Genomic DNA, 15,984 nt, shown 5'->3' on the forward strand with positions numbered 1-15,984 from the left:
AATATGTATGTGACTGGTTTTTAGGGATGTAATTTGAGAAGGTTAACGGGTTACTTAGCAGGTACAGTCTAGTTTGTGAATGCCTAGCCACTCCCAGTAAGATCCATGATGCATTCACTTGAAAAAGACAGCACAAGCCCTCTCTCTGGACCAGTCTGCTGTAAGAAAGCATGGTTTCCTGTCTGTGCCATTGCTATTAAAGCTGCTGTTATACTGAAAAACTGCCATCCCACCTCTGGCCTAGTATGGCAGATCCTCAAGGACTGCAGGCCACAGTATGATGCCCACATTTCTCCCTCCCTACTCTCTCCTGAGATAGGAATACAAGACAAGAGCTAGAAAGTTTGTTTTGTTTCATCCTTACCTTGTCAGTCTCCATTTTCTATAGAAGGACCAACTCAGAGGGGAAAACCTGCTCTTGATTCCAATTTAGTCAATTGGTAGTAAAATGGTCATGTACCAGGCAAAAACACCAATGAAATGAACAGTTTTGGTATTAAGCAACCAAATTATAAATAAAAGTTTGAACATTAAATTTCCTAAGCTAGAGAGGACTGTTCTATTGAGCAGATACTGCACTGGTCAATTAAGTGAGGAGATTAAGTGAAATTCTAGAACTAAGTATGTTAGCCCCAAAGCACAAGGATATAGGCAATAATAAGTCAAAGGCCAGATAAACACACAAAAACATCCAAGCTGATGACAAGTGTAAGATCTACATAAACACATAAGAGAATGTTGGAAGAGGGAGTAGAGGGCGTAGTCAAATGGTCAGGCAAAACTCAAACAGGCAAATGAGACCTGGGGCAGAGGAATGCGGCAGAGACAACAGCAAAGACAGGACTTTGGTACTCAGGCAGCTCTTACCCGTGCTTCAGTTGCCCTTATATATTTTTTTATTCTGGCGAGAAACCCCAAATGAGCCTTGTCTCTAAGGCTAGCTGGGCAGAGTAACACATGTGGAGAAGATAAAAGGGAAAAGCAGGCAGAAGCATTTGTCTGACACAAATTCCAGAACATCATCTGTTAAGTATGCTACAGAATGAATTTTAATACTCGGTTTAGATGCTTGGTGAAGTGACATTTCCATTTATTCCCAAGTCTAAAGGTCCATGAAATACTGAAATTATGCTTGGATGAAGCTAGAACAGATGCACTTAAGGAAAAAGGTACTTGCTCAGCCCAGTGGTTTCCAATTTGGGATTCTGGTGGTTACAAAGGTTAATCTGGATGGTGGTTAATATTTCTCCAAAATTTGTATATTTTGCATTTATTTGTTATCATTCAATTGTTTGTTCATTCATGCATGCACGCATTCATTCATTCACCAAACTGCCATTGTTTCAGGGATCTCTGTCCCTAAGAATAATGGTCTCAGATAATTATATTAAAACACCTGTGCTTTATCTTCAACAAAATTAGATGAAATTTATTGTCACCATAAGGTGTAAAAGTTATGCCATATAATAGCAAAGAACAAGATAAAACAAATACTAGGGATTTTCTCTCCTCTCTCTTCCATTCTTTTATTTTTATTTTTAATGGGGATGGATGTTTTTAGTAACCAAACTGGAGAAAACAGAAAGATATTGCAATGTTGGGTGTGTGTGCGTGTTGGGAAGGGGGGGCTCATTTATAAAATGTTGGTAAATGTGTTATATTACAAATTAGGATTGGGCAGAGACATTGCCAGTCTCTCATGCTGTGACAGGCACCATGCAAAAAATAATCTTTTCTAAGGTTATGCTAGTCAACTGATGTCTTTCTCTTCTAATGTATACTAGGACCATAAAAGTTTACATCTACTGAGATTGCATTACAAATAATATAAGCACTCACTGAGTGTCTACTATATGCTAAGCATTTGGATATGTTTTAGCAATTGACTTGACAGAAAGAAAGAAAAAAAAGAAAGAAAACCCTACTCTGCAGTTAAGCAGCAAAGAGATTAGGTAAATGGAAGAGGTAGATACAGACTGAGACTTGACAGAATCGCAATCCAGTTGAAATCAGTTAAGCCCCTAATTGGATTAAGATGATTATCCCCACTCTATATGCCTAACAAAGCAAAGGCCAGAACTTTTCTGAAAGAAGATACCATCTAGAGCTTTAATAACTTTTCATGTATAATATTTGCAATACAATAAAAAGTCATCAACCATAATAAAAGACAAGTCTAAATGAGCAAAACGGAGAGAAAAAAAAAAAAAAAACAGACTCGCAGGAACCCAGATAGCATAGTTACCAGATATAGACTTTAAAGTGGCTATTACTGTGTTTTTAAAAATAGAGTAAAACAGGGGCACCTGGGTGGCACAGTCGTTAAGCGTCTGCCTTCGGCTCAGGGCATGATCCCCACGTTCTGGGATCGAGCCCCACATCAGGCTCCTCTGCTATGAGCCTGCTTCTTCCTCTCCCACTTCCCCTGCTTGTGTTCCCTCTCTCGCTGGCTGTCTCTCTGTCAGATAAATAAATAAAATCTTTTAAAAAAAAAAAAGTAAAAGAGATAACACATGAAAACATGGCATATTCCAGGAGGAAACTGGAATATATACATAAGAATCAAATGTCAGATGAACATTTTAAAGCTAAAAATATACTGAAAATACCTGAAATTAAGAATTCATTAGACAGGTGATTCTGGGAATATGGTGGCACTATAGTTTTAGATAGTCCCAAATCTCTACCATTAAAACAGGCAGAGCAACTAGAGAGCACAGCCAAAAAGTCCATAGACGAGATCCATAGCAAAACTACATCTCCAAGAATCCCTTGTGAAACCCAAAATACAAGTGGATGGAGACAAACCACCAATAGTAGAAAGCTTGCATAGTACTGGTGATGGAAGAAAACAGAGAAGCCGTGAAGCATCTGAAGGTCCTGACAGCAGGAGAACCCCAGAGAGCCAACAGTTGTTCACCAGAAAGTGCAGCGTGCCAAATTAAAAACAGGAGCTAAAAGTGGAAGAGGTTTTGTCTACTCCAACTGTGGGTGAGTGCAAAGGCTTTTGGAGAGGACTAAAGGGGTGTCGAGGAACCCACTTCCTCAGAATTTCTAGGACAAGTCTTCACACTAAAGAGAAACTGCTAGGAGTGGAATAAAAATTGAGAAGGCCAGGGACCAGAGGGATTAGGAAAGAGAAGTTACAAAAAAATATCTGGGAAGGGAAATACAGCCAAGAAATTTCAAAAATCCAGCCACTATATATTTTTAACACTACATAGGAACAACAGAGTTCTGTGACATTATAAGAAAAGTCATCAGGGGGTGCCTGGGTGGCTCAGTTGGTTAAGCGTCTGACTCTTGATTTCAGCTCAGGTCATGATCCTGGGTGGTGGGATTGAGCCCTGCATTCGGCTCCCTGCTCAGCAGGGAGTCTGCTTGACATTCTCGCTCTTCACCTCTTTCTGTCCCTTCCCTGGTGCTTTCTCTCTCTCTCTCAAATAAATGGATAAATCTTAAAAAAAAAAAAAAAAAAAGAAAGAAAGAAAGAAGAAAAATGAAAAGACAGTAAAATAATATCCCCACAAAGTACAACAGAAAGAAATCCAAAAACAGATAAAAACATAAATGTGCTTTCAAATGAGCTAAAAGATTGGGAAAATTTTATTGACCTTCAAGAACATATATCAGAATTAGAAAGACTGAGAAATGAGGTGACAGAAAATGACAGAAAGAATTAAAAATAAAAAAATATTTTAGGAATTAAGCCTAGGGGCGCCTGGGTGGTGCAGTCGTTAAGCGTCCGCCTTCGGCTCAGGGCGTGATCCCGGCGTTATGGGATCAAGCGCCACATCAGGCTCCTCCGCTGGGAGCCTGCTTCTCCCTCTCCCACTCCCCCTGCTTGTGTTCCCTCTCTCGCTGGCTGTCTCTCTCTGTCAAATAAATAAATAAAATCTTAAAAAAAAAATTAAAATAAAACTAGAAGGAGCACAAGGGCAAAGAAACACCATAAAAATGGACTTTTTCTTAAGGTGAAAAAGGGAGAACTCTTTCTAAATAAAAAAGAAATGAATAAAGAGAAAGAATTCATTGGATGGATTTAACAAGAGATAATACAGAGCAGAAAATTAGATAAGTGAACTAGAAGACAGAGCAAATAAAAAATATTCAGACTAAAGATCAGAGAGAAGACAAGTAATAAAGAATATTAAAAAAGCAAAATAAGATACAAGGGGCATGTGTACTTAAAGTCCTATAACAGAAAGAAGAGACTGAGGCATCAGTCATATTTGCTAAGAAAATGGCTAAGAATTTTTCTAAAACTGATGGATGACATGGAATCATACATTCAGGAGGTTCTAATACCCCAAAGCAAAATAAATATTGAAAAACTCACAGCTTAACATATTACAGTAGAAATTATTGAAAACCAAAGAGAAAAACTGAAAACCAAAATAAGACCTTAAGATGGCTTTTCAAGGTGGCCTGGGTGGCTCAGTCAGTTAAGCGTCTGATTCTTGATTTTAGCTCAGATCATGATCTCAGGATTGTGAGATCGAGCTTCATGTCAGGCTCTGTTCAGGGAATAGATTCTGCTTAAGATTCTCTCTTCCCTCTCCCTCTGCCCCTTACACAACCCCCCCCCCATAAATAAATAAATAAATAAATAAATAAATAAATACTTAAAAAAAAAAAGACAGCTTTTCAATAGAAACAATGAGATTCAAAAGAGAGTGGAAAGCTCTCTTCGAAGTGGTAAAAGCAAAATAACATCTAATCTAGAACTCTAGACCGAGCAAAAAATCTCAGACTTTTATTTTATATATTTATTTTTTTACTTCAGAGGTATGCTAGAAATCTCCACTGGACTTGTGTACTTCCACAAAGGCACTCTTGCCCATGGGTGATTGTCAGAATCAGTGTACTTAGGGGAGGAAGACAACAGAAAACTTCTATTCTGCCATTATGATGATACCATTCTCTCCAGCTTTCTTCTCCTTTATCAAGATTGTTTTGGCTATTCAGGGTCCTTTGTGGTTCCATATGAATTTTAAGATTGTTTTTCTGTTTCTTTTGATAGAAATTGCATTGAATTTGTAGACTGCTTTGGGTAGTATGGATATTTTAACAATATTAAGTCTTCCAATCCATGAACACATGATTCTTTCCACTAGACAGTCTTTTATTTTTAAAGAAACTGTATCTATATTTGAAAACATTTCCACAAATAAATTTCCAGGCCAAAATGGATTCATCAGTGAATTCTTCCAAGCACTTATGAAATAAATAACACCAATATTGTACAATTCTCCCCAGAGAATAGAAAAAGAAATATATTTTTCATACAATGGAGTTCTACATAGCAAGAAGATTAAGCCAATTATTGTTGCATGCAACAACACAGAATACCTACGTTATTTTTACACTTATGTAAAACAGGCAAAAGTAGCAGGTAAGAGTAATTACAGTGCTAGAAGTTATAATAGTAGTTACCTTGAGGGGAAATAGTTACTGGAAAAGGACATGAGGGGGACTTCTAGAATGTTGCTAATATTCTATCCTTGTTCTCAAGGACTCATGTTGACTTCATGTAAATTTATCAAGCTAATATACTTGATATATTTGTATTTCTGTACATAAAGATAACTGAGTCAATACATTGCTAACATTCCTCTCAGAGCCTTGGAAAGGGACCTCTGCACAGTTAGGGACCCTAAGCTTAAAACTCATTAGCTTCACAGCAAAACTGCCTCTAATTGAGGCAATGGCAATTCTCTTTTAGGTGTACTGATCTTAAGACACCAGATTGAGGGGCCCCTGGGTGGCTCGGTGGGTTGAGCATCCAACTCTTGGTTTTGGCTCAGCTTATGATCTTAGGGTCATGAGAATAGAGCCCCACATCGGGGTCTGCACACAGGTGGGGAGTCTGCTTGAGATTCTCTCTCTCTCCCACTGCCCCCCCAAAATAAATAAATATAAAAAAAAAAAAGACACCAGATTGAGTATTCTAAAAGTAACTCTATATATGCAATTGAGGATCAGGCACAGATCTGGGAAAGACACATGTTTGGGAGTCACCAGCAAGCACATGGTAGCAGCTGTCATGGAAGCTGGGATTATCAGGCAAAGAATATGAAGAAAAAGACAATAAAAAGACCAAGGACCTAACTTATACATCCTCATCATTGAATTTCTTTGCTTCTGGTTGGGTAGAATTCTACTTATCAAATGATCAGAAGTTTTGGTAGACAATTGTATATGTCTGTAATTTATAGAAGTTTGGAAAATTAAATAGAGCTAAAATGCATTTTATATAGTTAAATAATAAAAGGCTTTCTTAGCAGCACAAAGTGTTGGTATATTTTTAGAAGGTCCTGAGAACAATTTATAAGCAGTATAAAGATATGAAAAACATATCACAATATAAGAAAAAAATTTTTGATTTCCTGAATTCTCTGGGAAAGAAATAGAAACTAGGGAAGAAAAGATCATATATCATATATAAAGAAGATCCTTACATGTTATAGAAAGACAAGGAGACTCCCAAAACTATTCATCTCTTCAGTTGTGGGAACAATTGTAAAGAAAAAGCATTAACTACAGAAGGAAGGCCTGTAATTACTGGGAGAACAGAAGTAACTCACAGGTTCAAAACAACAGAAGAAATAAAGAATAACATCCTATAAGTATTTTTAGTAGGTATTTTTCCACTTTATATCTACTTACAGCCATATTTCTTATATATGGAATAGGTAAGGCAAATGAATGGGCAATTGAGTTTTTGTACATAGTTCTGATTTAAATTTTTCAAGCCAATTTTTAAATATAAATATTTCTGTCTAAATATTTCTTCTCATTAGGTTAATGGACTTCTAATTTTCATAATGTCTTGGAATTATATAAAATTTGTTTCTTTGATTATGTGTATAATACACATTCATTTTTGAAATTTAGAAAACAGACAAAGAAATAGAGAAAGAAATAAAGAAAAAAATTAAAATAATCATGTCCTACTATCCAGAGATAATTATTTGATATATTTCCCACTCTTTTAATCTATCTACTCATATATGTATGTATTTATTCATTCATTGAGAAATTCATTCATTATCTCTTTTTATAAAATTAGGATCATATAATATGACTTTGCATTCTGCTTTTCTCACTTTGCATTTTGAGTATTTCCCTATATCACTGAATATTCTTCAAAAACATAATTTTAATGGCTATTTTACATTTCATGATAGTTTTGACATTACATTACTAGATTTATTAGTATCTTTACAGGGTGAATTAACACCACAAACACATAAGTTATAATTGACATTACAATTGATATTACAATTTAATTACAATTGATTCCAACCAGAATCACAAATAAACTGCTGTTGGTTACCTTTCTGTATATGGTCTTTAGCGCTGGATTTAAAGATCCCTTGCTTGTGTCTGACCTGAAGTTCCATGACTGTCTAATGGGCGAAGGTAATGACATAATTTCTCCACTTTCTTCAAACCAACATTTTCCCTATCAAAAATATTCAAGAAATATCGTAAAAAAATATTTCACTAAAAACAACTGTCACGCACTAACAATGAGTGGTGTAACTTGTTAGCTGGCGCACTTGCCTCTTCTAGGGTAAGCAGGCGATTTTCCATTTTGTTGCAGGTCTTTTTATATATTTGTGGCTTTCTCTGAATATAGAATCCTTCATCTTCCAAAATGCGTGGAATCATATCTTTTGGCAGTTTACGCTGGTTGGCCACTTAAGAACAAAACCTAGATATTACTTTGAAGTCCAAAATATTAAACTGGCATTGACCAAACAAGAAGAAAAAGGTAACTATCATATACCCTACCACTAAAGTTTAGCAGGAAGTCTAAATACATATATATATGATAAATGAGTTCTTTTAACTAGTTTCCTTAAAGTCAGAGAAGATGTGAAGAACAAATACAGAAAACTTCCTGTAATTTTAGATCAGTACTTTTTATCTATCCAACTTACAAAGAAGATACTATTCTATAATATGATTCATTAATGACTTAAATATTTTGTTGTCAACAATTTTACCTGGAGAACTACTTGGCACACAAATGTTTGCCTGTTGTTTTTTTATTTGTTCTTGATCATCTTCATATTCAGCAGCTTTTACTTCAAGTAAATCGGGGAAAATGATTTCCTCCATAAAATCATCTTGGCCTTCAGCAAAATTTTGTAAATTATCACCAAGCGAAAAATGTTTGGGGTAACTATCATTTACTGATATCTGCTGAATACCAAAAAGAAAAAATAAGTAAATATGCTGTTCCTAATGATTAATATATAGATAAGCGAGATGTATTGGGACCTTGCTGTGAATTGTCTTTCTGAGCCATGCCACCTAGTTCAAGTTCAAGTTGAAACTGTTATAATAAAATTTCATTGAACATAGGAAGAACTCATTTAAGGCTTAATAGTACATAGTATGATTTTTCTGTAACCCTTCTTTGCAATTCACAATGAAGGACTACTGAAATAGAACTACAATCAAGCACCTCCTCTCCCATGGAAAATGCCCTGAGATATTGGACTATGATATTTCAACCACTAAGAATTCACAGTGTAAGGCAAAGTCCGGAGACGTCAAGCCATGCAGCCTTAAACCACATTTTTTTTTCACCATTCAGAAAGCAGTATTACCTAAAATGATATGGAGCAGTCATGCTGGTTTCTGGATGGTATTTAAAAAAAAAAGAAAAGAGTCAACATAGAAGTCTACAGCAGAGGGGCGCCTGGGTGGCTCAGTCGTTAAGCGTCTGCCTTCAGCTCAGGGCGTGATCCTGGCGTTCTGGGATCGAGCCCCACATCAGGCTCCTCCACTGGGAGCCTGCTTCTTCCTCTCCCACTCCCCCTGCTTGTGTTCCCTCTCTCGCTGGCTGTCTCTCTCTCTGTCAAATAAATAAATAAAATCTTAAAAAGAAAAAAAAGTCTACGGCAGAGTGACTATAGTGAAATTCTGAAATATGATAGATACTATGAAAATTACAAACAATCTGAATATAGGTATCGAAACAGATGTATTACTAAATATAAAAATGGTATACTTTTATATCAGGATCAGAAATTTTATATGAGTCTCTTCACACACACAAAAATCACCAATTCTGGATGACTGTACTTGTCTAATTTGAAATCTATATATATTGAAAAACAGAAGGAGACAGAAAATGTGTGAGTCATGCAAATAAAATCCCTCAATTTTCCAAAACATGCATTGAGTTAAGCAGTTAAATTTAAAAATAATCACAGAATTCCTTTGAATAGAGAACCTTACGTGGCTTTGACTAGCTCCGACAAAATTAAGAAATTAATATAGTTAATCAACACCCAGGTTCATATCAAGTCATCACAACATTATACCCTCTTTCCTATCCTCATCATGAAATCAACAAAGTATTTTATATCCAAAAACCTTTATGGCATCTTTTCCAGAATTCAAACCAGGTATGACACTGACATCTACAAGCAAGATTTGGGGGATCTCTACACAGGGGATCTCTGAAGATTCCAGTCACCTACAAAAAGGGGCTTGAGGGGCGCCTGGGTGGCGCAGTCGTTAAGCATCTGCCTTCAGCTCAGGGTGTGATCCCAGCGTTCTGGGATCGAGCCCCACATCAGGCTCCTCTGCTAAGAGCCCGCTTCTTCCTCTCCCACTCCCCCTGCTTGTGTTCCCTCTCTCGCTGGCTGTCTCTCTCTGTCAAATAAATAAATAAAATCTTAAAAAAAAAAGGGGGGGGGGGCTCGAGCTCCCATTACTAGACATCCCTCATACACCCTTAGTGTGGACCAGGGCTTTCAATCTGCGTTCAGAGCTAAGGCCTGTCCTGACGGCTGAGCATGTCAACCCTCATCTTGGATCCCAGCCTTTTATTTGTGACTAAACAGGCCTCTTTTATAAACCTTACCCGATTCAACTAGCCTATATTTTTAGCCTGAGACAAACTGTGATTTCAACCAATATAACCCTGACCTGACCAACTATTCCTGACTTAATCTGAGGCTAGCTGCTCTCCCGGATCACCTTCCTGGTCTTCACTATGCAGCTCACAGCAGAGCAGTGTCTGGTTAGGTGTTGTGTGACAGGGAGTATGAGGTCAGAAGGCATTCAGACTTTCCATTCATAACTCTAGATGGATACTCCTGAGCATGGTGTGGTAAAAAAGAGATATTTCCCCCTATGTCATGGGAACAAGCCTTGCTAATCATGGTATGATGAGTAGAACTGTCCAAAAATAACCTTGGACCTCACTCTGGGCTGCCCAGACAACCTATTTGGGACCAGGACTCCCCTTTCTCCCAGCAGGAAGAAACTCCATCTCCCAAACAGTGGATTTCTCCTCCCTGTGATGAGGACAGTAGTTTCCTATGGACCTCGAAGTCACCAGGTACGGGGCAATGGCTTTTCAAGACAACACCTCCAAACAACCCACATCTAAACCTGCCTTACTAAAGCCCAAATAGCCTATCTGCCTCACTGACCTAATTTCCCTCATGCACGCCCTCTGGGAAGGAAAAGCAGCCCTAACCTGACCCCCTGGTATCCACTGGGCGACCTTCTCTTGTTTTCCCAGAAAAGCTCATTCCTTAACCCATATTGTGAGACTCCGGGAGGTCAGATGACATGGCAGAGCATGCACATGTTGGAAACTCATTTATTCACTATTCATCGGAATATTCATTGAGCGTCTAATATGTTTCAGGAAGAAAATGAACAAATAGATATAGAAATAAATGCTCGGTGGTGATAAGTGTGTTGAAGGGGAAAAAAAGCAAGATAAGAAGATAGAGAAAACCAGGCTAGGTGGGTAGGGGTACTATTGTAGATAGGGTTGTCAGATACAGTATCTTAAATGATGTGTCATTTGAACGGAGACCTAAAGGTAGTGAGAGAGAGAGAGAGAGAGAGGATAAGGGAAGAGCTTTTTAGACAAAAAAAAGATACAAAGTCCTTTGCATGTCGTGAGGAATAGGAAGGAGGCCAATCTGGCTGGAGTTGGCTGGGAGAAGTGCAAAGTGGTAAGAAATGAGGTCAGAGAGGTACCAAGGCGGGTGAGGTCACATAGGTTTTGGAGAACTTTAGCTTTTATTTTGAGTGAGATAGGAAAACATTAGAAGGTGTAAGCAAAAGAATGGTCTGTCTTAGATTTTAACAGGAACACTCTGACCACTGTATGATATAGAAAAGAGACTGTTGGGGCACTAGTAAAAACAGAGGGAGGGGCGCCTGGGTGGCACAGCGGTTGAGCGTCTGCCTTCGGCTCAGGGCGTGATCCCGGCATTATGGGATCGAGCCCCACGTCAGGCTCCTCCACTATGAGGCTGCTTCTTCCTCTCCCACTCCCCCTGCTTGTGTTCCCTCTCTCGCTGGCTGTCTCTATCTCTGTCAAATAAATAAATAAAATCTTAAAAAAAAAAAAAACAAAAAAACAAAAAAACAAAAAAACAGAGGGAGACACTGGCAATGATCCAGATGAGAGGTTATGGTGGCTTAGACTAGGGTTATACCAGCGGAAGTGGTGAAAAGTGGGTCAGATTCTGGAATACTTTGAAGGTAGAACCAACAGAATTTGTGATGAATTGAATATGAGGTCTGTTAGTAAAAGAGGATCCAAGGATGACACCAGGGTTTGGCTGAGCAACTGGAAAAATGAAATTGTCATTTACAAACATGATTCTATTCATACAAAAGTCCGTGTATGTGCAAGTCTGGGCATAAGCATTGAGAAAGGTATGAAAAATGATAGTGGTTTATCTCAGAGCAGTGGGATTTCATGTGATTTTTAGTTTCTTCACATGGTTTTCTGCATTTTAAAGAAATAATGTACATACTTTCTTTAAACTTTTAAAAGATAAAGCTGTTTTTATTGTAGAAAACCCAACAATAACAAAGAAAGAATGAATGGACTGGGCAGGTTGCAAGGAAAGGGGGATGGAAGGGACTGGGAAGTAAATTGGAATGGAAATGGGTGTCCAAGAGGGACTCAGGAGGCCTGAGGGATTAAGCAATGCTGAGCTGCATCAGAAGATACTGGGTAGAACTCTAGGGGAGTTCTTCAGTAGTACTGGGGGAGAGGACCAAGGAAACCATGCAGAGACTAAAGGCAGAGAGGAACTGGAGAAAGTGTAAAGGAACAGGAGCAGACAGGAAGAGCAGAGGGATGGATAGTCAGGAGATGGGAAAGACCCATGAGACCAACTGGTACGGGAGGAGAGGACCACAAGGGAATAACAGGGAGCTGAGGAGTTTGGGAGGCACGGGGTAGAACTGCTAGAAATTAGAAGGGTCTGGGATCAGACTGGGAGGGATGAAGAATATGGCATCTATGGAGAGTAATGGAGATTATGGAGAACAACTGGGGGCACTTGGAGAGAAAGACAGGAACAACAAAAGGAAAAGGAACACAAGGTTTGGAGCTGACAGCCAGTGCTTCCAGCTCTCTGATGTTTCACCCTCTATCCCTGAGCTTCCTCACCTTTAAAATGAACATTACAATAACACCTGCCTCACACGATTACTATGAGGACTGAAGGATGTAATCCATATTAAAAATTTGGTATAACATTGGGCATCCAGTAAGTACTCAATAAATGTTAGGAATTATTATTTTGAACAGATTCTTCATTCAAAGAGAAAAGGGTGGCTCAGTAATAAAAATCTCATCTCCCACCCAAGTATTTCATTCTATGCCTTTAATAAAGAGCTTATCTGCCTGAGACATGAGAGGAAGGGGAGCAAATCCAACCTGCTCTGAACACCGGCCCACAGCTGAGCCGTCTTCACCACCCGGCATGAAAAACGAAAGACCTTCATCAAGTGAGACTTCAGTCTGTGGATTAAACAACAGTAAACCAGTATTCAGGGTGGAAAAGACTATTTTCTCTGCTTATAAGTGGAAGAAATACTTTTCTGCAATATGGTAAACAGTAGCTGTCATCCTATTCATGAGCAAGGAGCGGCAACAGTGTGTTCGGTTCATTAAGTTTTTTTGGGTTTTGTTTTGAAGGTTCTGTTAACAAACAGAATAAAGTAGAGCCCAAATCTTCTGCCTCCCAAAATCTCTCTTCACTCTAGCCAGAGTACTGAGTATTACCTTACAGTTTGCTCAAAATGGGGGCTCAGGGAAAATTCTTCTTTTCTCTCCCTGTTTTCAGATGCTCTCATGTATGTGTGCACTCACACCCAAGTACCACCAGCTCACCTACGTTCTTGCGGTTGGAGACAGTTACAAGTACTAAAAGGGGCATATCCTTAGTTATAAATTTGCTGATAAATAAGCTTCCATTTTTCAGTACTGTCAAGTCTGAATCTTTTACATGTAAATCACTTACCACTTCTTTCTCACACACATATTAAAATGAACTGTTTTTATGGAGAGTTGGGAAGAAATTAATTCTATAATAAAAAGTAAAACTCATAGTTACTAGAAGTCAAAGAATTTAAAAATAAATAAAATACAAAGCTTATCTTATATCCTGTTTGTACCTACAATTTAGCTGTCACATTAACTTCAAAAGTTATTCACCCTGCAATAATGTTGCGTATCGAAATTGTCAGTATATAATTTATTTCACTTCATCTCTGCTCATCGTAAAATCACTTGCTAAAACCCTCAACTTCCTGAGCAGATACTCCTATCCGGCAGTTGGTATGGAGAGTCTCAGAAGCCAATTTCCGTTCTTTTTCACCTCTTCCTTGACACTCTGGACTGACTTTGACAAGCTTGCAATATTTTATTATTCACAGTTACATAAATCCAACTTAGGCACACTTTCATTTGTTGAATGAATAGCATGTACACACATCTTTTTTTTTAGTCTGCTTTTACTTTTAAATTTAATTAAAATAATTCTTACTAAGCACCCAAGGAGGGCATTGTGGGGGAGACAAAGATGACTTTAAAAAAAATTCCTTGCATTTAAAAATTTATAGAGTTAGTCTTGTTGCTTATGGTGGAAATGACTAATTGTCCATTCTTGCCTTTTCCCCATCTCTAGTAACAGAATCTACTTTTGGGGGGGGGACCTGAACATTTTCCCCACGTTCCTTTAGGGGAAATAATGTGTGCAGCTTGCAGGTCTTGTCCTGTAAGAGATTAATCAGCAACCCTCTGGCTCTTTCCTTCTTTCCCTGTGGCCAGCAAACAAAGGCACTGGAGCTTGGCCACTAGACTCTGAGATTGAAACCATCTGCTGAAGATGGGAGAACTCTCCTAGCAGTTTCGACTACTTACCTGTTACAAGTAGAGAGAAATAAAACTTCGATCCTAGTTAAGACATTTTACTTGGAATCTTTTGGCTAAACGTGCTTAGCAACCTTTACCCTAAGTAAGATAGTTCCCCAGAACAGGAGTTGTCATTTCAAATTTCAAATATGTGATTACACACTGAATTGTAAAACAAAATCTGTAAGTCAGGGATCACCTATAATATCTTATTATAATTTTTTAGGATGAAAATAACATCAGGTAGGAATACAGAGTGCTGCAAATCGGTTTGAGGGATTGTTGTGGAGTGATAATAACAGATTATAGGGCTGACTTCATCATTCTGTAAGCTTACTAAAAATCATTAAATCATACACTTTAAATGAGTGATTTTTTGCTACATAAAGTATACCTCAATAAAGCTGTTCTAAAAAGTATAAAAAATTGTTTACCTTAGGCCATTGATATATCTTCTCATCAATGAGTAGCTGAGGTGAGGACTTTTCACCTTGATTAATCTGAAACACAACATAATTAATGGTGTGGAAAATTTAATCTTCACAAATACAGACATAATTATATTCATAAGTCTTTTACCCAAAATGGATAAAAATCAAGATTTCTCAATGCTTTTCTTTTAACCAGTATATACATGTTTTCCCTTGAGATGTTATATATAGTTACCACGGTTTGGAAAAAAAAGGCATGGAAAAGAATTTGAAGCTTTTGGGAATTTAGGAGCTATGTTAAGGCTAAATTTTCACTCTTTTTTGACAAAGAAAAGTTTATTATGATACATACTGCAGTAAACAGTAAATATGAAAACAGGAAAGAAAAAAAGAAGCATTACCTTAGCATTTTTTAGCTTCTCTCTTACTTTGCCTCTCAACCTTTCTATTACATTTTGATTTTCCTCTGCATCTAAATCTATCAAGAAGTCAACATAATACAGAGTTCATGACACTTTCTTACAATAAAACAGCAATAGTGGCAAAAGTGCTTATTAAATAGCTAAACTGCATGCATTTCTAAAGATCATGACAATTACGAAGACTGGGTCTTTGCCCCATGTAAGCTTAGAACCTAAGACCAATTGCTGTTGTCCCTTCCCTCTTTTCCAATCTGGACTAAATAATCAGGACTAAAACTTGCTTCTTTTTGTGAGTTTTTCCCCTGCCTTTTATATCCTCATCTATTGGAGAGAGTCCTTTGTAGTCGGTCAAAAAAAGAAAAAAACAAAGAAAAAAGCAAGCTCAGATAAGCATGAGAACAGTCATATTCTGTGTAGACTGTTCTGCAGAGTATACAAATAATAAAGCCAGGTCACTTCAATATGATTAAACTGGAGAGAAAGGAATCTGGGGGCGCCTGGGTGGCTCAGTCGTTAAGCGTCTGCCTTCGGCTCAGGGCGTGATCCCAGCATTCTAGGATCGAGCCCCACATCAGGCTCCTTCCCTGGAAGCCTGCTTCTTCCTCTCCCACTCCCCCTGCTTGTGTTCCCTCTCTCACTGGCTGTCTCTCTGTGTCAAATAAATAAATAAAATCTTAAAAAAAAAAAAAAGAAAGAAAGAAAGAATTCTGAAAGGAAGACAGGAAAGTCTCTAGGTACCCATTTTAACTACTTATGTCAGTTCTGAAAAATCAGTACAATACTGCCAACCCCTACTTCTGCCAGTTCTTAAAGGATATGAAACATAGAGTATAAAGAAGGTTCCAGGTAGTGTGTGTCCTCTAAGCCATGTGTTATCTTCTGCTCATGCACTAGACAGTCCGCCAGATGGAAGAGAAAGACAGGG

The 15,984-nt window shown here is 38.0% G+C and overlaps 1 protein-coding gene across 1 annotated transcript in view; it reads right to left on the reverse strand.

Moving 5' to 3' along the window:
• CC2D2B (coiled-coil and C2 domain containing 2B) overlaps positions 1–15,984 on the reverse strand; it is a 97,005-nt gene that overhangs the window by 78,719 nt on the left and 2,302 nt on the right. The window contains exons 3-8 of the mRNA XM_040624803.1: positions 15,039–15,115; positions 14,640–14,706; positions 12,728–12,822; positions 8,016–8,211; positions 7,570–7,706; positions 7,340–7,468 (exon numbers count right to left, since the gene is read on the reverse strand). Of these exons, the coding sequence (XP_040480737.1) occupies positions 7,340–7,468; positions 7,570–7,706; positions 8,016–8,211; positions 12,728–12,822; positions 14,640–14,706; positions 15,039–15,115 (701 nt within the window). The remainder of the gene's footprint in view (positions 1–7,339; positions 7,469–7,569; positions 7,707–8,015; positions 8,212–12,727; positions 12,823–14,639; positions 14,707–15,038; positions 15,116–15,984) is intronic.

Source organism: Ursus maritimus, unplaced genomic scaffold (assembly GCF_017311325.1).
Source record: "Ursus maritimus isolate PB19 unplaced genomic scaffold, ASM1731132v1 scaffold_7, whole genome shotgun sequence".
Lineage (NCBI taxonomy): Eukaryota > Metazoa > Chordata > Mammalia > Carnivora > Ursidae > Ursus > Ursus maritimus.